This window comes from Rhinolophus hipposideros (genome assembly GCF_964194185.1).
Source record: "Rhinolophus hipposideros genome assembly, chromosome: 9".
NCBI classification, from domain to species: Eukaryota; Metazoa; Chordata; class Mammalia; order Chiroptera; family Rhinolophidae; genus Rhinolophus; species Rhinolophus hipposideros.
This window is the reverse complement of record NC_138055.1, coordinates 49,771,135-49,798,982: the sequence shown is the minus strand read 5'-3', so window position 1 is coordinate 49,798,982 and position 27,848 is coordinate 49,771,135. Positions and strand designations below refer to the sequence as shown.

The 27,848-nt window shown below is 50.4% G+C and overlaps 1 protein-coding gene across 2 annotated transcripts in view; it reads left to right on the top strand.

Moving 5' to 3' along the window:
• The window catches only part of VDR (vitamin D receptor), a 54,275-nt gene extending 26,702 nt beyond the window's left edge, over positions 1 to 27,573 (top strand). Inside the window, exons 4-11 of one of the 2 annotated variants that reach the window (XM_081061073.1) lie at positions 6,749 to 6,879; positions 14,040 to 14,224; positions 14,409 to 14,529; positions 17,003 to 17,174; positions 22,914 to 23,065; positions 23,251 to 23,367; positions 24,717 to 24,952; positions 27,052 to 27,573. In XM_081061073.1, coding sequence (XP_080917199.1) covers positions 6,749 to 6,879; positions 14,040 to 14,224; positions 14,409 to 14,529; positions 17,003 to 17,174; positions 22,914 to 23,065; positions 23,251 to 23,367; positions 24,717 to 24,952; positions 27,052 to 27,072 — 1,135 coding nt within the window. In that variant the 3' untranslated portion in view covers positions 27,073 to 27,573. Of the gene's footprint in view, positions 1 to 6,748; positions 6,880 to 14,039; positions 14,225 to 14,408; positions 14,530 to 17,002; positions 17,175 to 22,913; positions 23,066 to 23,250; positions 23,368 to 24,716; positions 25,103 to 27,051 lie in introns of those variants that run through there. The other variant, XM_081061072.1, reaches the window with a different exon arrangement.
• Positions 27,574 to 27,848: the final 275 nt, after the last annotated feature.

The following is a 27,848-nucleotide window of genomic DNA, read 5'->3' as shown; positions in this document are numbered from 1 at the left end:
CAGGCAACAGTAATCCTGTTGGACCATTTCGTGTTTAATTGGCTTCTAAGATAGTCAAACTAAACTGCTCTACAACCTCTCTGGGGTCATCCCCGCAGGCCCAAGACTCATAATCAAAGCAAAGTGTAATTAGGAAGGTTGGACAATTCTATGGTCAGGAATGAGAGACAATTGCAGGCCAGTCCATCCTACAAGCTAATTCATGTTGCTCCTGCTTCCTGCTTCCCTGGAATACATGGGCGTCCTCAGAGAAAGATGCTATTTTCAGTGTGGGTAAAAGGTTGACATGGGCAGACTTGTAGATGGTTGTATGTCTCAGCTGTATGTTAACAACTCGACCATAAATAAGGGCCAGAGGGGGGAAATATGTAGCTCTACCACAAAGTATATTACATAGTGGATGATCTATGAGTGTGGCTGAATCTCTCGTCGTGGATGACTTTGTCCAGGCTCTGATATAAAGGGAAAGGTGTAAAGGACAGAGAACAAAATCAGAGGGACCTCTTGATGAAGAGAAGGAAGGTTATGGTGACATTTAAGAGGTGGTCCTGCAAGGCAGGGTCACTGTTTGCCTCTCCATTTTGTCTTCTTCCTCCCTGTTGACATGTCCTTAATTAGGACATTGTGAAGCCGTGTGTTGCAAGCGCCAGGTGAAGAAATGCCTTCTTGTTTGCTAGCCCGAGGTCCTTGGGGGCCCTTGTTAATAACAGGTCTCACAGAGCACAGGGGATCAAGGCAGGCTGGTGAGCATCCAGGAACACGAGGAATGTTCTGGCTCTCAGGAACGTCACCCAGCTGATATCTGTAGGAACCATGATGTGAAGGGAAGCGGAGAAATGAGGCAGACGTCCAATGACGTAAGACTCAAAGTGCTTAAAGGCAATAGAGTAAAGAGAGAGGAGGGGAGGAGTGGCCACACAGGGCATTCTGTGGGCACAAGTGAATGAGTCACCAAGAAGCCGGTGTTGCTGGAGAGAACTTTGTCCAGGTTAGCTTGGCAGCTGGCCCCCCACCACAGCCACTCAAGGATGTGAATGGAACAGAACGAAGGGGGTTATCTACAGATGGGCAATACCGTTAGAAGCTGGGGTAAAGGAGGCCGGAATATTTGGAGAGGGAAGGTTGCTGGAGTTGTCAAGAAAGTCAGCGGAAAAGATATGATGACGATCTTACATTTCTTTTTGGCCAGTGTTTTATTTCTTTAGGAACTCAGCACTCTCATCAGGGCTCACTGGCATGAATCCACTCTCAGCACACCCTGGGTGTCCTCCCTGTGGGTGGCAGGGTAGGGCCAGCAGAGAGGACAGCCAGGCGTTACCCCGTACCTCCAAGCTGCATGTCTCGGGTATAACTCTGTCCCAGCAGCTTGTTTGTCCTAGAGGAGTCCTTTAAACAGTCTCTCCTTCATGCTCTTGGACTTTGGGGGGACATATTTTTGACTGCTGCTCTCTCTTGGACTGAGGCTTTGGAATCGAACAGATCTTGACTGTAGGCGCAGCTTTCCCACTTATTAGGTACGTGACATGAAGCAAGTTATTGAACTTCCCAGTGCCTTTTCTTATCACCCGTGAAATAGGGAGAATACCTATTCTGAAAGGGTGTTGAGAACACTGGAGATAATATGGGAAGGCCTGGCCCAGAAGGCTCTCAGTAAGTGGCAGCTGTTACCACTGTCCCCTTTTAGTGTCTTCGTTTCTCAGAACAGATAATCCTTTCCTCACCTCTGTCATGGGACCTGGAATGTCTGTGACTGTGATGTGTCAGCAGGGGTCTCTAAGGAAAGGTCCTTGAGCAGAAGGAATTAAATATCAGGTGTGGACCAGGAAAGGCGCCGAGAGACCTTCCTATCAGTCAGAGGCTCTGTGGGGACTGGCTGGTGCTTGGGGAGACGGGACAATGCCTGCTGGGATTTGCACAGGGACTGTGGGTCCCGACATCAGGAGCAAGACCATGTAAAGCAACAACATGGTTTGAGCCTCTGCTGCCTGCAGAGCCCTGCACTAGGCACAGAGGGCAGGGGTAAGACATGGTGGTTGCTTCCAGGTTCTCAGATTCTCACTGGGGTAATTAAATACTGCCTTCTTCAGCACTCCCTCCCACTGCCTCTCCCTGCTAGCTTCTCTTTCTTCCCTTTATGGAATGCTTGCTTTGTGCCAGGCGCTGCAGCCTTTAGTTAGTCCTTACAACGACCCCCTCAGTAGGTTTGCTTCCATTTTACAGATGTGGAAACTGAGGCATGAGGGATTAAGTGCATTAGGATTTAAACCCAAACAGATCAATCTAACCAAAGCCTGTATTTCCTTTTAAGTTGTTACCTAGTAATAGTGGGTAGTAGGTTTGTTTTGTGTAAATGATCCTAGACGACGAAAAAGATGCCGAAAGTTCAAAAGGGCATCTGTCCTTCTCAACCCAATTCTCAGGTTCCTCCCTCCTCTGCAGAAGCTGTCACTGTCACCAGTTCATTGTGTTTTCTTTCGGATTCTTTGTATGAGGGTGTGTGTCTGGGAGGTGGGGAGTATACTGTGCTCGCCATTCTACATCCTGCTTTTATCCAGTAAAGCACATTTCCTCAAGTTTGCTCCCATTTCAGCATTCTTCCTCTGTCCTGTTCCCAGTCACATCCTTCTTATGGCTCTGCTCTGAGGTAACGAGCCAGGCCTCTGTTGACGGGCGTTTGGGTTCCATCCTCTGCTGCCCCAGTGCTGCGGTCACTGCCCTTATCATGCGTCTTGGGGCCCATGGGCTGGTTTCCCCGCGAGAGGAGCTCCTGGGAGGAGATTTTCTGTGTTGGAGGCTCTGTGCATTTTACATGTTGGTAGACACTGCCAAATTGCCCTCCAATAAAGAGGCCTCTGCTCTTTACCACAGTGCTAACCTACCTTCCTTTAAAGCTGATTTTTTAAAAGTCACCTTTGGTGCTGCCACATACCAATGTGCTGTGTAGGTTCCACCTATCAGACTACATGGGTCTTTCATGTCAGGAGCTCCATTCCTCAGGGTCCTGTATCCAGACCAGGCTCTGGGATTTCTGTGACGCTCAGAGCTGCAGTGGAGACAAAGCCCAGCGCTGGTACTTGGCCCCAGGCTTGGGTTTTACGAGATGTGTCTCTACTGGCAGAGTCACCTGCTGGAGAAGGACCCTACTGTCCCAGGCCTGAGACTCTGGCCCCAGGCGCTTCATGCTTTTGGAAACAGCCTGTCTCTTGTGTTTTGATGAATTGGTCTCTGGCAGGAGAATGGGTCAATGTCCTCTTTCACCCCTAACTTTCTAGAAACTGTGTCTATATTTAGCCTGCTGGCACCACCCTTAGCCCCTTCCCGAGCAGGGGTATAATTGCTAACTGTCCAGAGGATGACAGGGTCCAGGCTCAGAGAAGCGAGGCAGTGGGCTCCCAGGGAAACCCGAGGCTCTTGTTTCTGGAAACCAAATCAGCTCACAAGCAATTAGCATTGGGAGGAAGGCAGGGCAAGGCATGGATCTTCAGGACAAAGCACAGAGCCCGGACTGGCCAGTCTGGTCGCCCTGACTCCTCCTGGGCAGAGGCTAGATGACAGCCACATGAGTGGAAGTGCCCTTAGAAGGCAGTAGAACGGGGAAGAGCTGGACCTTGGAGCCCATGGGGCCTGGGGCCTGGCAAACAGCCATGCTGGGCCAGACACACCTGAAAGGCAGTTCTGGGATCTGGGCACCGGGAAGGACCTGTTGGAGCTGGCGAGGCAGCTTTCCATCCCCAAATGCTGTCCCACACTCCAGAGCCTGATGATGTTTTGTGTGATAATGTTTTTTATGGTGTGTAACCTCCGTCTTCCCAGATACAACTCCAGGGGCCTTTCCTCTGGTTCTGTATTTAGTGGAGCCTGGAAAGAGCTGCTTATTGTATTTTTAAATAATAGTAATTTAAAAGCTTCATAAGTTTATAGGCTGCTTTCTACATTGCTCGAACAATGTGGAGACATACTGCAAGGTTGGTGGGCTTGAGGGCAAGGTATGGCAAAGGGTAAGAATCATAGGTGGCATTCTTACCACTGTCTCGGCCCTGCTGTGAGATAATGTGCCGAGCTGGCAGGACTTGTGACGTTTTCTTTCCCTCCCTCCCTCTCTCCTTCGCCCTCCTCCCCCTCCTCCTTTTTTTTTCTCAGTACTCCTGGGCTTCATACAACTATAAATGTGGAAATAAGAACACTGCTTTTTTCGCCCCAGTATTTTGTTTTTTAATTGAGCGCTTCATTCTTTTGGATTCCTGTCCCAGCCTTGTTAAAGTCCACGCCTGTTCTCAGGCCATGTTGGCTGAGTGACTGTCTCCAACTCTCCTGAGTGTGGAAGCCTGGAACTGGGCTTCAGATTTACAACATGAGAAAGATAAAAGAAAGATGGTGAAATTCCAGAATCTCTCTCTGAGCAACTTTGCAGTTGGGGGAGGTCCACTGGGGAGGGTCAGAGGCAGGCCCCCTCCAGCCTGAGGAGGAGAGGCGGGCTCTGAAGGACAGCAGCCACCCTCTTGGGGACTCTGTGAGCTCTCAGCCCCCAGCACAGACAGGGCTGTCAAGAGGCTTTGGCTCAGGTGTCTGGAGGTGCCCTGTGTGTGTGCTCTCTTGGTGCCCATGACCCTGGAGAATGAACAAAAAGAGCTCTGAGCCAGACAGGACAGTGGATGGGAGGACAGAGCAGCCCCTCAGCCCCAGGGGGAAATGCCTGGTTGTTAAAAAAAAGGGGGGGAATGAGAGTTTGCTCTGAATTAGAAACTTCTGGTCTTTGAGAAGGTTTAGAGAATTATGGGCATTCTGGGTCCTGACCATTTGTGGTAAGAGGTGGAGCCTCAAGAACCGCAAAGTGGAAAGGAGTAAAGGGGGGAACCAATCTCACGTCCTGGCGTGGATAGATATGTCCTGTGGTGATGACAGTATGTCATTTCAGGGAAGCTCTAACTGTGCCCAAGGTACTTCCACACTCTCCCGTCCCTCCGAAAAGCTGTCCCTAGGGAGACTCAAGGAGAAAGGCTTCCTGTTTTCATAAAGGTGGGCAAAAGCCTGATGTACCACCTCTCTCCGGCAGTCACTGCAGGGACAGGACATGGACTTCGGTGGATACTCCAATAGCCTAGGCTCCCTGTATAGCCCGGCCTGCTGGTTGCCCCCTTGGGTAATGAGGGTTATGACAGGCAAGGGCAGGCCAAGGTCCAAAACCAAGAGCAGTTACTTCCTGGACCACTGGGTTGGCCTTTGTCTGGGGCTGTGTTCAAGGGCCAGCTACCTGGAGCTGTTTGCCTGTGGGCTCAGCTTCACCGAGCACCTTGAGTTTCTGGGGATGAAACAGCACGTTCAATCCAGACTGAAAGCTCAGCTTCACTTCTTTAAGGATCCCAACTTGGGAGCCTTGCTGAATCGCCTCACTGATGTTTCTTTACCTCAGTGGTACCACCCATAAAATGAGGGGTACACTGATGATCTCTTGAGTGCCCTGAGGACCTCAGAGTCTGACTACCTGTGACTGGCAGCAGGGCCATTCCTCGGGTCTCTTCTCCCCAACTCCACGGGCCAAGTTGGTTTGGTCCCCACCTGTCCATGTCGAATGAGGAGTGTGTTTGTCCTGAACCCCATGTATGTCCTAGTGCACGTGAACAGTAAGTCACTTTCCACCAAGAAGCATAACGCGTGTGTGAGATGTGGAGAAAATGTAGCACCAGCTCACCTCTGGGAGAGGGAAAAGGTCGGGCCTGGGCCTTTGCTTCTAAGGCTTGGCCATCCCCACCGCTCCTCGGAAGATGCTGCTGTTCTGTTCACAGAGAAAGTGATGCTGCCACCATCTGTCCCCAGCTGAACTTTGTCACCTGTCCTGGGGCGCAAAAGTGAGGCCTTTCTTTGCCAGAGCTGAGGAACCTCTAGGGCATAGACGATGAGAAGCCTCTATGGAGGAGTCCTGTATGCAACTTCTCAGGGTCGTGTGTGTGGTGTGGCGAGCAGCAGGGGAGGAAGCTGGGACTCAGACAATGAGTGCTCTCTCTCTCTGTCTCTCTCTCTCTCTGTCTCTCTCTCTCTCTCTCTCTCTCTCTCACACACACACACACACACACACACACACACTCTTACAATGGCTACCAGGTGGGTGCTGGCTTCCTACCTGAGAACCTTTGACAGTTTTCTGTTCTTACAGAACCCTCGCTTCCACTGCCTTTCCGAAAGCCAAGGTCCGACCTCAGAGCTCCCACCTGCTCATCGGGCCTCTTCTCTTTCTGGGCAGGTTACCTGGATGTCTAAAGCTATGGTTGGGCTTTTCTCCCTTCTCCACGCACCTGTGTGCTTGTCTGTCCCTGCACTGGGGATGCTGTGGCCACACATCTCTGGACTCTAGAAAGCTGAGGCTGAGTCTAGCCTCCTCACCTCCTGTAATGGCTCGTTTATAGCAGTGAGAGCTGCTTTCCAGATTTCAGTACCTTGAAACATGTTTGCTCGGCTAATTCACTCATATACTTCTTGTGTAATTAATACAAAGAGTGGGGAGTAGGCTACCCTGAAAGTGAATAAAAGCAATGATAAGGCAGAGCAGGCAGTGGCGGAGGAGCAGGGCACGATTGGCACACCCAGCCTGGGGTCAGGGGGTGCTCACTGAGTGGCCCAGGGCTGGGCCCCAGTCCTCTGTGGGGGACGGGAGATCTGGGGGCCGAACTCCCCTGCAGGCCATCTTCCAGCACCCGGAGCTGAGGAGCTGGAAGGTGGGTGACCCAGCGGAGGGTGTGTGCTCTTTTGGCAGGCGCAGCATGAAGCGGAAGGCGCTGTTCACCTGTCCCTTCAATGGGGACTGTCGCATCACCAAGGACAACCGCCGCCACTGCCAGGCCTGCCGGCTCAAGCGCTGTGTGGACATTGGCATGATGAAGGAGTGTGAGTGTCCAGGGGCCAGGGCAGGGGCCAGGGCAGGGGAGGCACTGGCTGCTGTGTCTGCGGATTTGGCCAGAGAGGAGCGCCCGCCCTTCCTCTTAGCTGCTGGCACCCAGGGCCAGCAGTCTGGGCAGGGTGGCTGGAACTCCAGGGTCCAAAGCACCAAGGGGTCTCTCTAGGATCTGTATATGTGTCTCGGGCCAGGAAGAGCACCTCCAGAGTGCAGGCTGTGAGGGGGAAGAGGCTGGGCACTGCCTTCATGACCCCCCAGGTCAGCCTTCCTCTAAGATGTCATTGCTATGCTCACAGCTCCCTGTTCCCTGGACGCGAGGGGAAAGAATTCTTTGGCCTTTGGGAGAGGGGGCTGCTGTGGTTGTGGAGGGAAGGGATATGGGGAGAATAAATGTTCAAAGCCTGGCTGGCATCTGGCTTCGGCCCCACCCCAGCCTTCCAGCCACTCTGGAAGGGGGTGGTCACTTGGAGTGGCCCAGGAACTGAAGGCTGGTGCCCAGGAGAGACTGGCTGGAAAGATTTTGTGAGAGGAAGCACTGCACTCTCGGATGACCCTTTAGATCCAGACTAAGAAATTGGAGGGTTCCTGTAGGACTTCGTGTCCAGCTCTGGGGTTGGAGGAGAGGACCAGTGGGATAGTTTCGTATTTTGTAACCACTGGACTTTGTATCTGAGCTCCACTACCAGTTACTTGGTAACCAGAGTAGCCATTGAATTCAGCAGATCCTGGGAAGGGCTAGCCTGGCCCTCCAAAGGCTCGAGGCGAGGGCACTGGGCCAGCCTGGGCATGGGTGCCCTCAGCACATCGGCCCCTGCTGTGCCCCTTCTCACTCCTGTCTGCAGTCTGCACCCCAACCCCCTCCCCAGCCCTGGGGTAGGGCCTAGGCCCCGCTCAGCTGTGGGCGTGCGGAGGCTCGGGAGGGGGGCTCAGATACAGGCATCCCTGGATGCCCTCCAGACTATGGGGCTGGGTTTTTGGGGGAAAGGGGAGACGGGTTGGCATGCAAGAGAGAGGGCAGATACAAGGAAGATGTGTCCAGAACAAAGGAAAAGTCACAGGACAGGGCTGAGGGGATGGGACATTTCTTCCTTGATGGGAAAAAGATTTTCTGTCGCTGGGAAACAGAGGCAGAGTAGAGGTCCTCGCCTGGGGCGTCATTCTCAGGCCTTGACAGGCTCCCCGCTAGTGGGTCTCGGCCCCTCACTCCTGATCCCAGCTCCCCAGCCAACACTGGCAGTTCTGGAAGAAGTTTCCAGGTCGTGTTCCTCGCCCCCACGGGAGCGTGCAGGCCCGGACAGGCGGGTCGCTCCGTGCCCGGTCCCCGGCCCCACCCTACGCTTGCGTTTACCCTGGAGCGGTTGATGCTCACGGCCTGGGTGCCTCCTGGGGCTTTTCACAGGGTGGCTTCGTGCGGCCTGCTGTGTGTGAGCCGCTGGGCTGGACACAAGCCAGATACAGTACATGTCGTCCCTGCCCCTGCAGCCAGGGACAGCGCGGCCTCCGGGGGCAGGGAGCCAGGGTTCTGAGGCCCCAGCCAACCAAGAGCGGCTCAGAACAACCCCGCTGGGCATCGCTAAGGCCACTGGAGCTCTGGTCAGGGCCAGCCTCACGGATGTCCCAAGGCCCCTCTCCTGTGTCTCAGGAGGAAGGAGATGTTCTATCAACCTAGAACGGGAAGAACACTTGCAAATCAGTTGAGACCCAGAAAGGTAAAAATATCAGTATTAGAGTAAGAAAGCAAGTTGGGACTCAAGTCCAGCTCCACATGCCCTCCTAGGTCCCTCCGGGGGCCCACAGAGAGCACGGTGTCCATGGCAATGAGCAGGCCCGGAGTATCTCAGGGTGCCCACGCCCCAGGAACTCCATGCTGGGCGAGGGGGGCCACCATCCAGAAGTGGATGCCCACCCCTAGCCCCCAATCAGCTTTGTGCCTCAGCTACCTCAGCCCCAGCCTTAGTTCCCCCTGCCATGGAGCCCCGTGTCCTGTGTCCTGCTATATGGCCAGTGCAGCCCCATCCCCACCATTCTCTAGATGCCAGTGCAAGGAGCTGTTATGAATTAGGGATGGACCCCAGAGATCCAGTTAAAATAGAAACCTTGGCCCATCACTAAGCTCTTGGTCCACTGTCCCAAAGGGAGGTCTTCCAGGGACAGCTGTGGTTCCCTGCCTAGGGTCAGCCCAGCTTTGGGAGGCCTGGCAGGGTGTCTGGGCCTGGGGCTCCTGGCTCATATCCCTAGGATTGATGCTCATTTATCACCTGACCTGGCCGTTGTCCCCAAGGCCTAGCCTCCTAGAGATAACTGAGTATCAACATTTGTAAACCACAAGACACCCAGGGCTTCCTGTGAAAGGAGCTGCAAACTTAGGCGTGTTCTGATAGGGCAGGGAGGTGGCCCTTCCCTGGAAGAGGCATAGGACCTGGAGGGATGGGCCTGGGAGTGAATGTTTATTAACCACCTACTGAGTACAGATAAGTGTCAGGAACATGCATGTTCTTAAATTCTTATAACAATTCCTACATATGCAAATACTTCTTAAAATTTAGTAGATGAGGAAACTCAGAAGAATTAAAATGTATCTCTAAGTTAATAAGATGACGGCATCAGCATTCCTACCAAGGTCTGTCTGTTTCTGAATACCAGGCCTGTGGACCCCACACAGCACAGCCCCTCAGGCACCCCCCGTGGGCCAGAGCTCTTTCACTGTGTGTTTCCAGGCACTTTCTAGAGCCCCCGTTGCATGGGCTGAAGAGAGCTTTGTTCCCTCTGAAGATTCCCTTTCTCTTTCAAGTCCTAGTTGACTTTGTGTCCTTAGAGCCCAAGAAATTTCATAGTTGAGTTCTTGCTTCTTATAGATCTGTCCTGCACAGAACCACCTATGTGATAATTTGTTTAATGTTTTTACAGAAGTACATCTTTCCTACCCAGCATTAGCACGGCACCTGGCTCATAGTAGGTGCTCAATAAATGTGTGTTGGAGGATTGACTGTTAGCTCCCATTATGCTTCTTTGTATATCTACATCTCCCACTGGTCCATAGATCAAGAAGATTCCCCCAAATCTGATATTATCTGTGTCATTCATTTGGAAAACCTTTATGTCTGCTTCCCTGATGTTGTCCTTAGGCCACCAGTGGCAATTTGAAATCTAAATATATATTTTTTTAAAATTGAGGAATACAGGAGAACAGTTCGTTTTTCCAGGGCCCATCACCTCCAAGTTATTATCCTTCAATCTAGCTGTGGAAGGTACAGCTCAGCTCCAAGTCCAGTCACCGTTTTCAATCTTAGTTGCAGGGGGCGCAGCCCACCATCCCATGAGAGAGTCGAACTGACAACCTTGTGGTTGAGAGCTCGCGCTCTAATCAACTGAGCCATCCGGCTGCCCCTGAAATGTTTTTATGTTGTTAGTGCTTTCAGATCTTGCTTCTCTAACTTGATTCTAGACTTCGTAGAGAGGGGAATGCCTTACATCAGAATAACTTGCCCAAATCCATTTTCTCACTCAGCAAGGAACTTAGAAGGAATGAGAAAAGCCACTAGGTAGTCAGATGGATTTCACAAAGTCTGTGTACAGAGCTCCTGCACTTCAGTCATTGGAGAGCCCATCAAATGCTCTTTCAAAACCTAATGGTTCTTATTCTAGGTCAGTGGCTTTTAACTGCAAAACATGTGTCCTCCTACATGATACTATTGGCATTTTTAGTAGGAATTCCTTGAGAAAAATGATTTTAAAAAATCTCCTATGAAATTAATAACCTCTTTAAACAAATGACTTGTTTCATAAATCACAACATCTGCATAGGTGAGAGGCATATGACTTATTTGCTCCCCAGACAATGTGGTCTGGAGGAAGGCTGATGGGTTGGCGGCCTCTGTTTGAAACCAGCGGATCCCAGCATTTCTTCCTCTGGTACCGCACGTGGGAAGGTGGTCGCTATTTGATATAAGTGACCCAGAGGAACAATGTAAAAGGTTAACCTTGAATCTTCTTAACTTTGTCCTTTCAAAGTAAATCATTTACAAACTGTATTTAATTCTTCACACTCTTCAGATGGATTCAAACACTTTGTGTGTTCCATGCTGAGGACAAGGATCCTCCTGTGCAATTATAGCCGATTCTAATTAGGTGTCATGGTTAGGACCATGGACTCTAGAACCATGCTGGCCCGTCCTGAATACCAGCTCCACCACTTACTTGCTGTATGACTTTTAGCAAGGTAGATAGCCTCTGGGCCTCAGTGTCCTCATCTAGAAAATGGGGATAATAGCACCTGCCTTATGTGGTTGTTATAAGGACCAGATATACGTGAGTTAATATAGAAGAAGCACTTAGAACCATGCCCAGTACAAAAAAGCTCTACAGATTTTATCCATTTTTATTAACTATTTTCTATTACATAAAACTTGATCTCCAGGATTTCCAGCTCCCAACAGATTTGAAGAAACTCTTAATGGGGAAAAAGGCACACTTCCAGGGGCAGGCACCAATAGGAAGAGACAACACACAGCTTCACAGAGAGGGAGAGAGGTAGACTGAAAGCCATGAAAAGTAGCACAAGAACTCAAAATCATAGCGGGCTGGGTCATGCAGGGAAACAGCCCTATATAATTCTGAGGTCATAACCTCGTTCCTACAAAGTCCAGTAATCGTTCAGAATGATGTCTCTGAATCATCAAGAAAAGGTTACATGATGTTACAAGTGTTCTGTTATAAGGTATTTTGTCTTTAAAATATTTTGATAACAATTATGTAAATTAAAAAGGTAAGTTTGGCTCACTTATCTGGTGGCCTGGCATTCAGTGTGTGCCATTCCTGACATTGTGGGGTATATGCAATGTTGGTGTGCTTCTGACTGTCCTTTCCTGAGCCCAGGACAATGAGTAGCACGTAGTAGGTACAAGCCATGTCAATGTGTTGGGTGTCCAATCCGTCAGACTATATTGACCAAGCACTAGGGCCAGGAAGCCCCAGTGGGCTAGCCTACGCAGGGGGAACACAGGAATTGTAAGATGTGGCCTCTGCCCTTAAGCAGCCTACAATTCTAGCGAAGGAGACCTTGAACTTCTTAGCCTGTCTCTATACGGGCATTTATTGGAAACTATACTAATCATAAATATTACAGAATGAAAGACACTTGGTTACCGGTGTCTGTAGGAAAAACCAGACATACTGCAAAAATAAGAAATGAGAGCTCAGTGCAGATCATGGCAATCAAGAAAGCCTTCATGGTGATGGGGAGCTGGCTGTATGCCGGCTGCTTGAAGAACGGATAGAACTTGTACAGCTCTTGGGGAGAGAAGACCCGGCTGGACAGGCATCCAGCACAAGTGGAGATGTGGTGGCAGGAGTGAGCAGGTCATGTTCACAAGTCACCAATCCCAGCATGACTGGAGCAGAAGCTGCGTCCAGAAGCACTGGGAAGTGAGGCTGGAACTTTAGGAAGAAGAAAATCATGGAGAATCTTGACTTTAGTTTGGAGGTGGTAAGCAATAATGATCCAGGAAAAGTTTCTGAGCAGAGAGTGACATTGTAAAACCACAAGGGGTTGTTCAAGCCCGTGGACACCCATGGTGTGACTGGCAGGGCCAGCCCCCTCTAGCTCCGGTCTCATCACCTGCCCATCCCTTGGGTGAGCAGGAAAGACCAGACTCCTAATCTTGGGTCCTCGAGGCTAGGGCCTTGCACCCTGCCTTGTCTGGAATGCGCCCCGCTCCTACCTCTCCCACCCCACTTGACCTCTTGGGGTCTGAGCAGACACCCTCTGTGGGAGGAGGGTTGGCAACAATTTGGGCAGGTGAGTCAGTAACCTGGGCGTGGCCTCCTCCCAGGCCTCCTGTTACCTCACCTGTAGAGGGAACGCGCCATCTTTTGCTGCAGGCTTCCCTTTCCTGCTGTGCCAGGCTCTGGTTGCCCACTCCCACCCTTCATTGGCTCTCCCTCACCCCCCACCAACTCCTCTTGTCCTCTCCCCACTGCAGGCACCTGGGCCAATGGGCCTTTCTTAAAGCCTGGAACCCACCCAGTCTGAAGTCTGGTTCCTTTCCCTGCTCTTGTGAAACTCCCCAGTTCTGTGGGCAGAGGCCCTGGCAACACCAGCACAGAGCAAGTAACTACAGGCTGAGGGCCCCAGTGCCCACTCCTGCCGTCAGCTTTCTGCAAGCCCCGGCCAGGAGGTCTGTTTGCCTGGCTTCCGTGCCAGGCATCCCGGCTCCCAGCCCCGCCTTCCCGGGCAGCTGCCCAGCACCACCCGAAGCCCCTGAACAGCATGAAGGGGACATAAGGTCTCCCCATCTTCAGACAGCTGGCTAGCAGCTGGAGATACCGTCTCAGATTAGAGCTGTGACGTGTGATCATCGGTGACTTCTAGAGGACTCGAAAACTTCCTTGGGCAGAAATGTCAAGACTCGACAGGCTGGAGGTGGGGTTGTTTTGCAGGGAACCAAAGAGGAAAAGTCTTTCTACCTTGGTCGGACTAGATCAGGTACCCAAGTTCCATGCCTGGAAACTTGGAATGAGAATGGCCGTGTAGGTGGAGGGGTCTTCTCGGCATCACCTAGCTTCTCGCACTGGGACTGTCCACACAGTGGCATAACCCCTCCCTCCCCCCCGAATTCTCCCTCAGTGTGAGGGAGTATGAGAGGAGGGAGAAGAGGTGAGGATCCATGCTGGATGAGCAGCTGCTCTGTGCGAGGCGTGCACTGCAGCCAGTTCTCATAACACTCCGTCTTCTCAGGGAGGTGTTTTTCACTCTGCCGCCCCACACAGACACACTTTATGGAGGAAGAAACCAAAAAAGGGACCTTAGCAGAGAGTATATGGTCCAAACGTCTCATTAGATAAACAAGAGAACCTAAGTCCAGAGAGTTCAGTTTTCCCAGAGCCACACAACGTGTGCGCGTAAGAATGCCGCCTTCCTAATGCCTCAGCCATCCACAGCTCAAGACCTCTTTCTCTTCCTCTCTCATGCACCTGCCTTTTCATAAAAAATCCAGTTTTCCACCCATAGGGTGAGCTTGGATCCCCCCGGGACAGGAAGGCCCCCAGAGGGGGGACAGCCCTCCCACCTGTGCCTTCAGTGCCTAGAGGCAGGTTTCTTGGAGGAGCTGCTGGGCCCAGCCCTCTGACACCCGGCCCTCCCCACTCACAGTCATCCTGACGGACGAGGAGGTGCAGCGGAAGCGGGAGATGATTCTGAAGAGGAAGGAGGAGGAGGCCCTGAAAGACAGTCTGCGGCCCCGGCTGTCAGAGGAGCAGCAGCGCATCATCAACATCCTGCTGGACGCCCACCACAAGACCTACGACCCCACCTACGCCGACTTTACCCAGTTCCGGGTGCGTCTGCCCTGGCGGGCCAAGGCGTGGGGAGTGGGACGGAGACACAGAACCAGGAAGGGGTGAGGCTGCCCTGTCCCCCTCCCAGGGGACTTCCTGGAAGCCAGTCCTGTCCAAGAGGAGGGCCAAGGTAGGAAGGTGGCTCGGAAATGGGTGCTGCTGATACTCCATCTTTCCCTTCCAGCCTCCGGTTCGCGGGGCTGAGTGTGGTGGCAGCCACCTGTCAAGGCCGTCCTTGAGACACATGCCCAGTTTCTCTGGGGACTCCTCCTCCTCCTGCTCAGATCACTACACCACCTCCCCAGGTAAGTGGACTGCACGCCTCCGTCCCTCCCTAGGAAGCGGGAGCCCCGAGCTTTCCCACCTGCCTGTCCCAGGCTGTGGAGAGGAGGATGTCACTTACACACTGTGGGCCACGCCGTTTCCTGAGAACAACCCCTTTGTACAGAAGATGTGGAACTTGGAGAAGGGCCGGCTCTGGGGAAGAGGCCTGCGCTGGAGCCCCAGCTCTTCCCTCTAAGCCAGGCGGCTGCCCCTGGCCCCCTCCCTGGGGGCGACCTGCTTCCTCTAAGTGATGTTTTGAGCTTGGGCCCTTTGGGGTTTTTTTGTTTGTTTGGTTGGTTTTTCCAGTGTTATTAAGATATAATTGACAGATAACATTGTATAAGTTTAAAGTGTGCAGCACAATGATTTGATATATGTACATATTATAAAAGGAACATCCATCACCTCACATAGTTACAAGAATTGTTTTCTTTGTGATGAGAACTTGGAAGATTTACTCTCTTAGCAACTGTCAAATATATAAAACAGTATTGTTAACTATATTCACGAGAGCCTGAGCCCTTTGGAAGGGGAACTTTTCTGTCGAAAGAGAACACGCGGATCCCACTGCAACCCCCCTTACGCTGCCGCCCTGGAGGACCTGTCACCTCCAGCTCGCCTCTGCTCTTCTTCTTATACTCCTTTGCTACCTTCGTCTTCATCTTCCTGCCTCCTCCTCCTCTGCCCTTGTGCTTCATTCCTCTACCTCTCACCCACCCCCAACCCTGCTGCCCTCTGCTTGGGGCCTCCCTTCCCCACTGGGAACCCTCAGACACGGTTACTTCCAGACTCATTGATGGGTCTGGGCCCAGATCCAGAATTGGCAGCCACCTGGGCCGACAGCAGTGGAGCCTGTGTCTACCCACCCACTGACCACTGCACGGATTACCTGAACCTCCAAGCCCCTCATCTGGGGATACCTCTTGTAGCAACTTTCAAACATACAAGTATATCAAATATCCCTGTGTGAGTTTCCTCCCTGGATGGCATGTTCACTTACATCAATGAGGGTCAAGCTGCATGTTACGTGTTGGTCTGTACTTCAGCTTTTGCCAATAAGTCCGTATTATTTAAGAGTTTTGATACCCTCTTAGAGGAGCATTGATTTGAGGTGGTCACCCCCACCAACGATATGTTCAGTAGAGCATATATTTATTTAAAAATTCAAACTAGTTAACATTTTTAATTTAAAAAACGTATCACACAAAAGTAGTACATGTTCACTGTAGACAATAAGAAAATAAATATATGTAAAATCTTATATATGTAAAATCTTTACTCCTACTACTATCCAAAGATAATCGTTGTTAACTCTGTGATGCATCTCTTTCCCATGTTTCTTTTTAAAACACATATGTATGTTCAGAAATGGAATTGTGCTATACACAGTCTGGTTATCCGCTTTTTTTCTTACTATAGTACATTGTGTCACCTTTTCACATCATTCTGGGAACGTCTAGAATATCATTTTTAGAGGCTGCCTAGTAATCTGGGGCATGAATGTATAATAACATATCTAAATCACCTATCATTGGATATCTAGATTGTTTACCAGCTTTTCATGAAGATAACAATATGCTTGTAACTAAATATTTGCACTTATTTGAAATGTTTTCCTTATGATGAATTCCTGAAAGTGGGATTACTGGTTGAAGAGTAATTGTAGGATCTTGCTCCCTATTGTCAAATAGCTTTCTAGGTGATTTATGTCTCCTTTAGTGCCCCAGCACTGCACAAAAATTGCCTAACTCCCTGCATCTTTACAAACACTGGTATCAACATTTAGACATATTTGTTTCTAGTTTATGGGTGAAAAGTATAGATATTCTACTTGGCAGTTCTTTGCTCACTAGTGAGGTTGAACACTGTTTCCCATAAGTTTATTGGCTCCAAATTCGTTTTTTTTTAAAGATTTTATTGGGGAAGAGGAACAGGACTTTATTGGGGAACAGTGTGTACTTCCAGGCCTTTTATCCAAGTCAAGTTGTTGTCCTTTCAGTCTTAGTTGTGGAGGGTGCAGCTCAGCTCCAGATCCAGTTGCTGTTTTCTAGTTGCAGGGGGTGCAGCCCACCATCCCTTCCCGGAGTCAAACCGGCAACCTTGTGGTTGAGAGGACGCGCTCCGGCAGTCTTTGGAGTTAGGAGCATGGAGCTCTAACCGCCTAAGCCACTGGGCCGGCCCTTCCAAATTCATTTTTGATTCTAGTTCATTAGGAACAACATGTGAGGAAGTCTCATTTTTCAGACTATCTCTGATCTTTGATTTTACTGCCCCACACTTCGGAAAGAAGAGACAGGAACCCTAGAGGGAAGTCTGGGCTGAAGAGTGACCTTGGAGAGAGGTAGTCACTGTGGAATTCCCACAGGGTGCAGGAGATCTTCACAGGGCCAAGCAGGAAGAAGCCTGGCTCAAGTATACTTAAGTAGTTCCTTCTCTTCCCCCATCCTTCCCCAGACATGATGGAACCAACCAGCTTCTCCAACCTGGATCTGAGCGAAGAAGACTCAGATGACCCTTCTGTGACCCTGGACCTGTCCCAACTCTCCATGCTGCCCCACCTGGCTGATCTGGTCAGTTATAGCATCCAGAAGGTCATTGGCTTTGCCAAGATGATCCCAGGGTTCAGGTAAGAAGCTTCTGGGACACCTGGGGAACTGAGTCAGAATCCTAGAGTGAGCAGGAAGAAGACTTGGAGATCACCAGTCCACTGCTTTCCAAAAGAGAGAGTCAGGCCCTACCCCAGCCCTAAGTCAGGATCTCTGGGCTAGGTCCAGTCATCTGCATTTTAGGAAGCGTAGCCCATCCAGCATTACTCAGCAGGTCAACACTGGAGAGCTATTTGTCCCTCACCCTTTCTGGAAGATGAAATAGAAGCCCAGAGAGGTTTAATGGTCAACACCAGGATTTCTAGGGTTGGAGGCAGTGTGTCAGAGCCAGGTCTGGAACTTTTAGTTCACTGCTGTGTCTAACCCAGCTGGCTTGGGTTTAATCCTCATGTTATGCCCTTAAATTAAACGTACATTAATCTTCCATACCCAGTTCTGAAACCAGGATGAAGTGATGGAGGGGAGAAAGGGTTGGACACGAAGATTTGTGAAGTCATGTAGGAGTTCTAGAGGGAGACAGATTATGGGCATATATGGCCAGGGCACCCTCTACCCAATTTACTCTTCACTCAAGGCCATTTCCTAACCGTGCTGAGACCTTTCTGCTCAAACGGAGAAGTATAAGGAGCTCTACCGGAGTAGAGATCCTCTGTTGTGGATTCATTCATCCAAATTTTATTCATTCATTCAGATGTTTCATTGTTTTGGTAATAATGTCACATATAATGCATATATTTAAAGAGTCATGCAGTGTCAAATATTCTTAAAATAGTTAAAATTTAACACTTTTAGTAGATATGTTGGGAGGTAGTTACCTGTATATATAATCTTTCTATCCTCATTCTTTCCAAACGCTTATTTAGAACTCTGCCATAAAATACATATGCAGTGTGGTAGAAAACTAGAAAGAAAGAAATTAATATCCAGTGATATTATCATCATTTCAGGTAGCGGCAACAGCTGCAGTTGTGGCAGCAGGAGCAGAATGCCTCCTATGTGCTGCTGCTCAGATTCAGTGCAGGAATACTGGCAGCCTGAAAACCATTGCACATTGACTGGCTCTGAAGTGCTGTTTATTGTTTTGTGACTCTCTCTGCTGTGTAGGGAAGCCATCCGTTCCTGTCTAAATTACGGCATTACCAGCTAAATGTTTATGATGGTAATTCACAGAGCTAAACCAAGCACTTCCCAGTCAGTTTCCGCCCTGAGACAGCTGGCTCTGTGTGACTTTATGCCTCTCTCTCACCAGCCCAAATACCTGCGACTCTCCAATGCTCTTCCCCTGGAATTAATGTGAAAATTGTAAAGCGAAACACATCAAACAGTGTCGAGACCCTTACTGTATTGCATATGATGGTTGCAGCAAAAGGAGGAAGGGCCACTCTGGCAGACAGGCTGGCAGGACAAAGGTCTGAGTGTCACCTGTGAGCTCAGCATTGCACTGGGCCTGGGATTTACCCTCTAGAGCCTTTCCTTGGAACCGACAAACACTCCGCTTAGCACGAGTTCCAACTTTCTCCTCAACTTTTCATGTTACTATTTGCAAACTCTGTGTGTTCCAAAGCCTTGTTTTATGTAAACAGCCAGAGAAAAAACACTGTCAGGTACCAATGGATACACGGTAGCACTCGGCTTTCATCCTGAGGCCAGGGGCAGTCCTCATCTAAGCAGAGTCCATCCTCCCCTGTGTGGGATGACAGGGCACCTGATGTCCTGTCCACGTGCTACGGTTTGGTGACTCTGAGTTTTGGCTGGGACTGCACACAGGGGAAAACTGTCCTGAAAAGAAAGTCACTCATTTAACCAGATGACCCCATTGTGGCCCCCTCCATTCAACAACCCGAGCCCCTATTTTTCTCCCATGCCCTTGGGCCCTATCCCTTACCCTCGCCACATATACCCTGACACAAATAGCACTACCAGCCCTTCAATTCCTCTCCCCAAGGACGCGCTGAAGTCTGCCCCCTTCCTTCCCTTTCCAGCCTCAGTTTCCAAAGTCCCCTAGTCTAGCCCTGCTGTCATGGCCAAAGTGACATGTATATGAGCAGTACCTGAACGGCCCAGTTATTGATGCAAAATTGTATAACTTGATCCTGAACACGCTTAGGTTGCTTCTCTCTCTTCATCATGCCTTGAGAAGTCTCAGAAAGGAATGTTCTAGTAAAAATGGAGCAGGCCTTGACCAAAGCTCTTGGGGGGACACTGATGTGGATACTCTGACTGGGCAGAGACGATGTTGAGCCTGGACTGGGGCCAGAGCCCAGGTTCCGGTGGAATCCAGGTGAAGCCAGCCCATCAGCCCTCTGGTTCTGCCAGTTTCTGCACTCAGGGTTCTGTTTTTCTGAGAAGTAAACGAACAGTGGCTGTAGCCCTGGTGGCTTTGATCTTGCTGCCTATAGGCGGGGTGGAAGGTGTGCGGCAGGCAGGATGAGACTTCTGTGGGGGTGAGTGGGGGGTGGGGAGAACAGGATGAGGCTGCAATGCAGGCATGGGACCACAGTGGGGTGGCATTGCATGGACTGTACAGTGGTGCAGCTTGGGCCCGGCTCCTGGCTCCCCCCTCCCCTCCGTCAGACTCTCAGTCTGTACCCCACAAATCTCCCTCCCTCAGCACCGCAAGAGAAATGCATGGAGGAAGTGGGATCAGGAGCAGCATCTAAATGGCCAGGAGCTGTCTTGGATCTGAGAACCAAGGACCACAGGTTTCACTGCCAAACCAGCTGGAGCCCAGCCCTGTGGCCTAAATGCCTTCAACCTTACTGCCATTTCCGTTCTCAGGGGCTCCATCTTGGGTCAAAGGGGGTCATAGTGATACCCTCCTTCCATGGCCTTTCCTCCGTATTCATTTATTCATCTAGCCAACCAACCGCTTTCTTACATAAACTGTGAGGGATAAACGTTGACAAGGACATAGTCTCTGGGCTCCAGGGGTTCAGTGTCTGATGGAAGAGATAGACATGTGGACAACTTCTGTGAAGAGATAAGAGCTCTAAGAGAGGCCTGCTAGAGGACCTGTGAGAAAACAGGCGGGAAGAGGCTGGAGTTGGCCTGGGAGGTGGGAAAGCCGAGACACATTTCCAGAGCATGTTGCAGGTGCACAGAAGCAGCCACAGGTGTGAAAACTGATTGAGGTATAAATATTACACAGGTCCAGGGAGGAGCACGGAGCCTGAGCTGGTCCCTATCATAGCAGGAACAAGGTCTCTTATGGGTTTCTCCACCTCCACCCCGCCCCCCACAAGCCCCAGTTCCGGCTGTGAGCTGCACTTAGAAATTTCCTGTATTTCTAGTCCATGGGTGGTCATTCGAGGTTGTTCTAGGTTTGCTTTCATAGAAGTAGTATGTCCGGATCACAATAGGCAGTGGTGCCCTTGAAATCTCTCTGGCCAAGCACCCATGAGATGTTTGGCCACTTCTGGCCATCCTTTTTGAGAGGGCCATTGAACAGAGGGTTATGTAAGGTAACCCTCACAAAATTACTTGTAACAGCAAAAATTAGAAGCAACCAAAATGTCTCAAAATAGGTGGATAAGAAATGATTAAATAACTTATAGTATGTTGATATGATGTAACATTATGCCACCCTCTGTGGACTGGGCTAGAGAAATTTTAGTGATATAAGAAGTGGGAACACAGAATTACTGTGAACTCAAGTGTGTTTTTTTAAAAAAAGATATTTGCATAGAAAAAAATAAGAAGGAAATTCACCAAAATGCTCATTGTGGTTATGAGTAACTTTTATTTGCTTTTATATATTTTCTGTATTTTCCAAAGATTTAGTGATGAGTGTGTTTTATTTGTATAATGAATTAAAACCCAAATGAGGGTGGTGTTAGTTTTTATTTTTTTTAAATGTTGAGGGGTTTAAATGTTTTTTAAATGTTGAGGGGTTTAAATATTGAGGGGTTGGCCAGTTAGCTCACTTTGTTAGAGCGTGTTGCTAATAACACCAAGGTTGCTGGTTCGATCCCCACATGGGCCACTGTGAGCTGTGCCTTCCTTATAAAAAGAAAAAAAAAGTATATTAAGCCTCTAGAGAAAAGTGAAAAGGATGGGTAGATGTCTAGATGGCGCATCACTAGGTCTGTCTATCCTCAAGAAGAGGCAAGGGGTGCATGGTAGCAGCTTTCTCTCCATGGTTACAGGGATGTCCGTGGCTAGTGGGGAGGTCTGGCTCTATGTTCCTTGAAAGGACAGAAGTAGAAGCAGTGGATAAGTATGTCATCATGTGGGTGACAGCTCAATAGAAGAAGAGGCTGTTAACCAACCTCATGAGGCTGGATACAAGCTCATGGCTGTACCCAGAGGCTGTGAGCTCATTGGCACTGGGAGAATCTTACACAGGCTGTATGAGAGCCATTTGTCAGGAATTGGACCACAAAGCCTGTAAGAGGGGCTTTCCAACTCTAGCACTTTGTGGTTTTCTTTTTCAGTGCAAACCCTTTGCTGGTCATCCTAATCATCTTTTCATGAACCCAAGTGCAGCCACAGAGAGGATGACAGCCTATCTACAGGATATCCAGACAGAAATATAGTCAGGAAGAGGAGGGAGGAAAAACCGGAAGCAATTTGATCTGCAGGCCCTGCTTTTTTCCTTGTCATTGTTCAGACAAGCCCAGCGCGTGACTCAGATTAGTGGAACTAGTCATTGGCCTGTTGACTCATCAGCACATGTTTAATGAACCTCTTATGCTCAGGGCTGAGTGATCAGTGTGTGGCAGCACTCAGGTAGTTAAGAGGTGGTGCTGGCCCTCAAGTAGCTTACAGTTAAGATCAAGAATAAGCATGTAGGAAATAGAGCCGAAAGGGAAAGGGCAAAATAGGTGTACAAGCAATGTGAAGTGTGTTGGAAAGGAATAGCTCCAATTCTGCTGAGGAGAATCGGAGGGTGAGGACCTCCAAAGGAGACCTCACCGAATTCAGGACCAGACAGACATGGGAGAGAAGGAGAAAGTATTCTTGGCTGCAGCTGCCGCATGCGCAAAGGCACAATGGTGTGAGAACACAGCCTCTGAGTGTGGGGTAGTCCACAGTTGCTAGCATGAAGGATTGGTGGAGTTTGCAATGGGAAGGGGTGCTGGCAAGACAGGTTGGAGCCAAGTTATGGAGTACGGCCTTAATCCTGGAGCGGGGGGTGGTAATCAGTGAGGATTTTTGAGCACAGGAATATGATACTTCCCTGTAGCCACTGTAAGACAGATAAATGACAGATCCAAGAGACTTGACTCCAGGATTCTAGTGGGAGGCAACTGAAAAAAGATGATGGAGCTCTGAATCCGAGAAGTCCTGGTGGGCATGGGAATGAGGTCACGGGTTCCAGAGACGTCCTGGAGACAGAGTTGGCGGAGCTTTTGTACTAGGAGGGACTGGAGGACAGGAGGAGGGAGAGGGAAAGAACACATAGGAGCTGTTAAAGGTGAGTCTGGCCATACCTTTTGTAGACCACCACATTCATGCCATAACCCTGGGAGCCTCCTCAGGCTCTGTCTTCCTGTTCCTAAAATAGCTCTGGAGACCCTGGGTTTTCCTTGTCTTAGTAGTTGAGCTACTTCACTTCTCACCTTGACCTACAGTCTTGAGTTGTTCTCCCTCAAGAAACAGTCTTGCTCTTTCCAACCAGGCTACAAACTCCTCAGTGGAGAATCCAGGGCACATACTGGTCACCTGGCAGTTGTAGACCTGTCAACACACTGATTTGTACGACTTGAAAGTCTTGACCAATGTAATAACCTGATCCTCACCCGTGCCTGCCCCGGCAGAGACCTCACCTCTGAGGACCAGATTGTGCTGCTGAAATCAAGTGCTATTGAGGTCATCATGTTGCGCTCCAATCAGTCCTTCACCATGGACGACATGTCCTGGACCTGTGGCAGCCAGGACTACAAGTACCGTGTCAGTGATGTGGCCAAAGGTGCGTCTGGGTTCTGCCTCCCCCTTCTCCAGCTCCCTGATTCTGGCGCCACCTCTCCTAGGGTCATGGGCCCCTATCAGGCAACAACAGGGAGAGAAGAGCAAGGGTTGGGCCTGGTCAAGGTTGGAGGCAGGGGTGGGATGCTCCTCAGTTCTGCCTGCACATCTGGCCATTCTCTCTCATAGCCGGACACAATCTGGAGCTGATTGAGCCACTCATCAAGTTCCAGGTGGGGCTGAAGAAGCTGAACTTGCATGAGGAGGAGCATGTCCTGCTCATGGCCATCTGCATTGTCTCCCCAGGTATGGGGCTTGGCCATGAGGAACTTGGGGACCTGGGATGTGGGCAGTAGAAGGATGAAACCCTACAGAGAGTCAGCAGGGCAGTCTGGAGGGAGAAGTGAACAAAAGGACAGACAGACCAGGACACACCTGGTTTCCACAGCCCATATGGTCTGTGTGTACAGAGAGGTCCCCACTGCCTTTGACCTTTCTTATCAAAGCTATTGGTGATTCATAGGTGGGAATCTTAGGAGCTGGATAGATAGGGTTTCTCAGGCCACAGACAGACCTGGACATTGCCAATATTCAGGCTTTGTGTGTGAACTGGACTGAACTTCCCTGATACTTGAGGTACCCGGGGGGTGGGGGGGAAGGCAGGGTAAAAAACCCTGGGGCCTGATGGATGGTTCTACCTAGACAATTTACCTGACTAATTTTGGAGGCAGTGTGCCGTGACCCATGAACTCTTCTGCCTGTTTGGGGTAGGAAGAGGGAGAGAGGCTGAGAGGCTGAGGAGGAGGTTATTGTGGTCCTAGGGATATTATATTGGTGATGAGGCTCAAAGGGGTTAGCCCTGCCTCACCCTGGACTGTGCTCAGGGAACAAGCGAGAAACCTCTACCCAGAGATGCTTTCCTAGGCTGGGGACCCAACGAATGGACAGGGGCTACCCTCCCCTTTCCACCTGGTATTCATTCATTAATTCATACATACACTCAGCAATGATTTATTGGGCATATTGTGATGGGCATAGGGATTCAGCAGCAAATAGGACTTCTCCCCCATGAAGTATAAGAGGAGACATTAAACAAATATTTATTTAACAACTAATTTCTAATGTCATGAGAGTTTAAAAAAATAAAGAAGTGTGTGATACTAGAGCAGGGTATAATAGACGGAAGGAACCTGATGTAGTCTGGAGCATGGAGGTAGGGAGTCATCAGGAATGGCCTTCTTGAGGAAGGCGTTTTAAACTGTTGCCTAACACATCAGTAAGAGTCATGCAAAGATAAACTACTGCGTTCCAGGCAGATGGAACACAAATGTGAATCTGGGGTCCAGAAAGCATGGTGCGTCGAATCCTCATGGAAGGATGGAGTGTAGAGATGGAGGGAGAGAGGTGAGGTGGGCACAGGGCCAGATGGGCGCATAAAAGGACCTGGGGCTTGATCCTAAATGCAATGGGAAGTGGTTGAGGGGTTTTAAAGAGTACTGTGATGTCACAGGTCAGCAGCCATACAAGGGTGACTTAGGAGGATGCTGAGGTTGCATGTCTGTCTGTGTGAACTGAAGGGTGGTGGCGAGATTGAACAGTAAGGGCCACAGCTCAAAGCTCCTGTGCCTCCTGCTCCCACCTCCCTGTGCCCACAGACCGTCCTGGGGTGCAGGATGCTGCTCTGATCGAGGCCATCCAGGACCGCCTGTCCAACACTCTGCAGACCTACATCCGTTGTCGCCACCCACCCCCCGGCAGCCATCTGCTCTATGCCAAGATGATCCAGAAGCTGGCTGACCTGCGCAGCCTCAACGAGGAGCACTCCAAGCAGTACCGCTGCCTCTCCTTCCAGCCCGAATGCAGCATGAAGCTCACGCCCCTAGTGCTTGAGGTGTTTGGCAATGAGATCTCCTGACCAGAGTGGCCTACGGTGGCACCGGGGTGGGGCTGCTCCTCTGGGGCATGTGCCCAGGCCTGGGGCTGGCTGCTGTCCAGCAGCCCTTCCCACCCCCTTTCAAGTTCAGCCCCTCTCTCCCACCTCTCTTTCCTGCCTGGCTCAACCTCTCTCCTGCCCAATCTAAGACCAGGTCCCCACTTTCTGCAGGCCACAGGCTGTCCCCAGTCCCTTGAGACCTCAATCATGAGGAATTGCTGTTTATTTGACAGAAAGACTCAAGTGGGGGCAGAGAGCAGAGGCTGAAGGCGTAGCCTCACCTGGGAATGCCCCCACTACTCCAGAAGTGGCTGCTGGCTGGTGCCTAGGGAAAAGGCAGGCAGGAGAAACGCACCCATTCCTCAGGGACAGATACCCATACCTCCCCCCGCTCCAGGCCCACATGTCCAGAGCCTGGTGGGGATCTCCCTCCCCCTGCTCCACCCATGATACATAACTGGCCACAACCCCCATCTACCCTCACTTCCTGCAGGCCACAGTCTGTGGCCTCATTTCCTGCCTCCACTCTATGCTTTTGTGTCCCAGGACAGTGTGCCATGATGGGGCCTTCTCCCTCTGCCTTCCCACCCTGGCCTGTCTAGGATACTCACTGCCAAGGAGGACCAAAAACAGGGTGACTAAGGTCACAACTCCCCCCCCTCCCACCTCTGCTGGCCAAAGTGCACTTGCCTAACCCCTCAGTGCCCACCCTCAGCCCATCGCCATGGTAACATTCTCCTCAGAAGTGGCTATGGTGGGATGGGCTTTCTCCCCATGACTGGGCCCACTGGCCCGGAACCCACCTACTGAGAAACCGAAGGAGGGAAGAAAAGAGGGCCCAAGCAGTGGGGACAGGCAAACACAGCTCAGAGAAGAGTAGTGGATGGTAGCCACAGCTGTCCGTGTCACCAAGCCCATGGCTCCTTGGCCTGGATCTAAGGAGTTAGTTGAGGCAGGAGCTCTCCTTCCAGCAATCCACGTGGCAGGATGAATTGCCCCCAGTTGCAGAGAAGCATCGGGCATTGTCCTCACCGTTCCCGGCCAGTGCCTTACCTCCCACCACAGAGGGAATCTGCTGTAGGCTCCAGAGCCCTCTCATTGCAGCCTCTCGCACTGGTGGGACCTCACCCTAAGATGGCCAAGCATGGCACAGAGATCAGCCTACTCTCCCAACCTATTCACAGTCCGGAGAAGCAGTGTCCACTCTGCTTACTAGTGGGAGCCACGTCTTTTCCATCTGGCGGGGTAGAATAGAAGTGAAGAACTTCCAGACCCCAACAGCCTAAGTCACGCTCTCCCTGCTTGCTGAGTGTAGTTCTAAGATGGCTCCTCCCCCTGCAGAACCAGGACATGGGTCTCTGAGACCTTGGGTGGGTGGAAGGAGAGCGGGTTGGCCTCTGATGGCTAGTCAGAGAGCATTTAGGGGTGGAGTCTTGTGGGGCTGGTTCCCTTCTTATTCTCACCTCACCACCCCAAAGTCAGAAGGGGACTGGGGGACCAGGAGGGATGAGGTCCATAACTTCAAACTCCATGTTCTCCTCTGTAGCCAGCCCAGCCCCCCGGGTGGGAACTCTTGGTCTGTTTACTCTGGGATGAGATTTCTAGGTGAGTTGTAGGTATGTGAGACCAACACAGAGGGTCCTTCCAGGAACCACAAAGCGTCCTTCAAATTGTTACTTGAGTTTGAGGAGCATAGCCACATTCAACGTCTAAACACGGAGGAGTTCATGTCAGTAAGATACCCCTTCCACCTGCATCTGTTATCCCCTAAGAGCAATCCAACCACTGCCAGAGTTGTCAGTGGCCACCTGGCCCAGTGTTTCTTCAGGTGGAAAACCATCTGACAGCCACGTTCCTTATTGCAGAATGCATCCTTAGGGCTGAATCTCATGTTTATTAGCTATGCGTTGTTTTCAGAATCAGATTCCCTTTTGTACTACATTCTAATATAGCAGGTAGTAGGCACCACTGATTAAGAGGTATTTATGGGGGGGACTTATATTGTGAAAATTCTATATATTAATTATTATTTTTGTTGTTGTTATTTTATAAATTAGGGAGAGACCCTTATTATTTGATTTTAGCTGCAGAACACACAAGAATACCTTGGCCCAGCTTGCTATTCAGTGGGAGAAAAGGCTTGAAAATCACCAAACTTGTTCAACCCCCTTGTTACAGAAAACGGATGCTTAGAGGACGGTGTGACTCATCCAAATTCATGTAACTGGTTAGAAGTATCACCAGGCCTGGACCCAGACTTAGGACGTATGGTCCAGTGCTCTTTTCACTATACCACGCTTGAGCTCAGACCCCATTTCCCATTCCCTCAGAAGCTGACCCTGTCCCTGGGAGGAAGTGCTGGATTTGAGACAGAGCAAGTCGAGATCCCAAACCCCTGCCTTCCTTCCATGGGTTGTCACCCTGCTGACCCATCAGGAGGATGAGGGACACCTCAGCCTGTGTCTCAATGTGAATCAGACCCCCTGTCCCCAATGTGGCCCTGGCCACCTGGGGTGTCTGCCTCAGCCCTGTATAATGCTGTTGCCTTATCAATAAAGTGCATTTGTCTTTGTAATGTCTCCACCTTCCCAGCTCTCTCTCTCTCTCTCTGGCCCTGCCTTCCCCAGGAACTGCACACGTGGAGAACACTAGCTCCATAGTCCTGGGGCCCACCGCAACGCAGCCCACTTCCCAATGGGAGTCGAGGTGCTAGGAGGGGAAAAAAAGGAAAAGTGAGACTTCGTGGGGCTGAATTGGGAGAAAATGTGATTATCATCTATTCTGCTTTAGAATGAGAGAAGATGACAACCAATGTTTATAAATCTAAAACTTTTAAAGTGTATTATCAGAAACT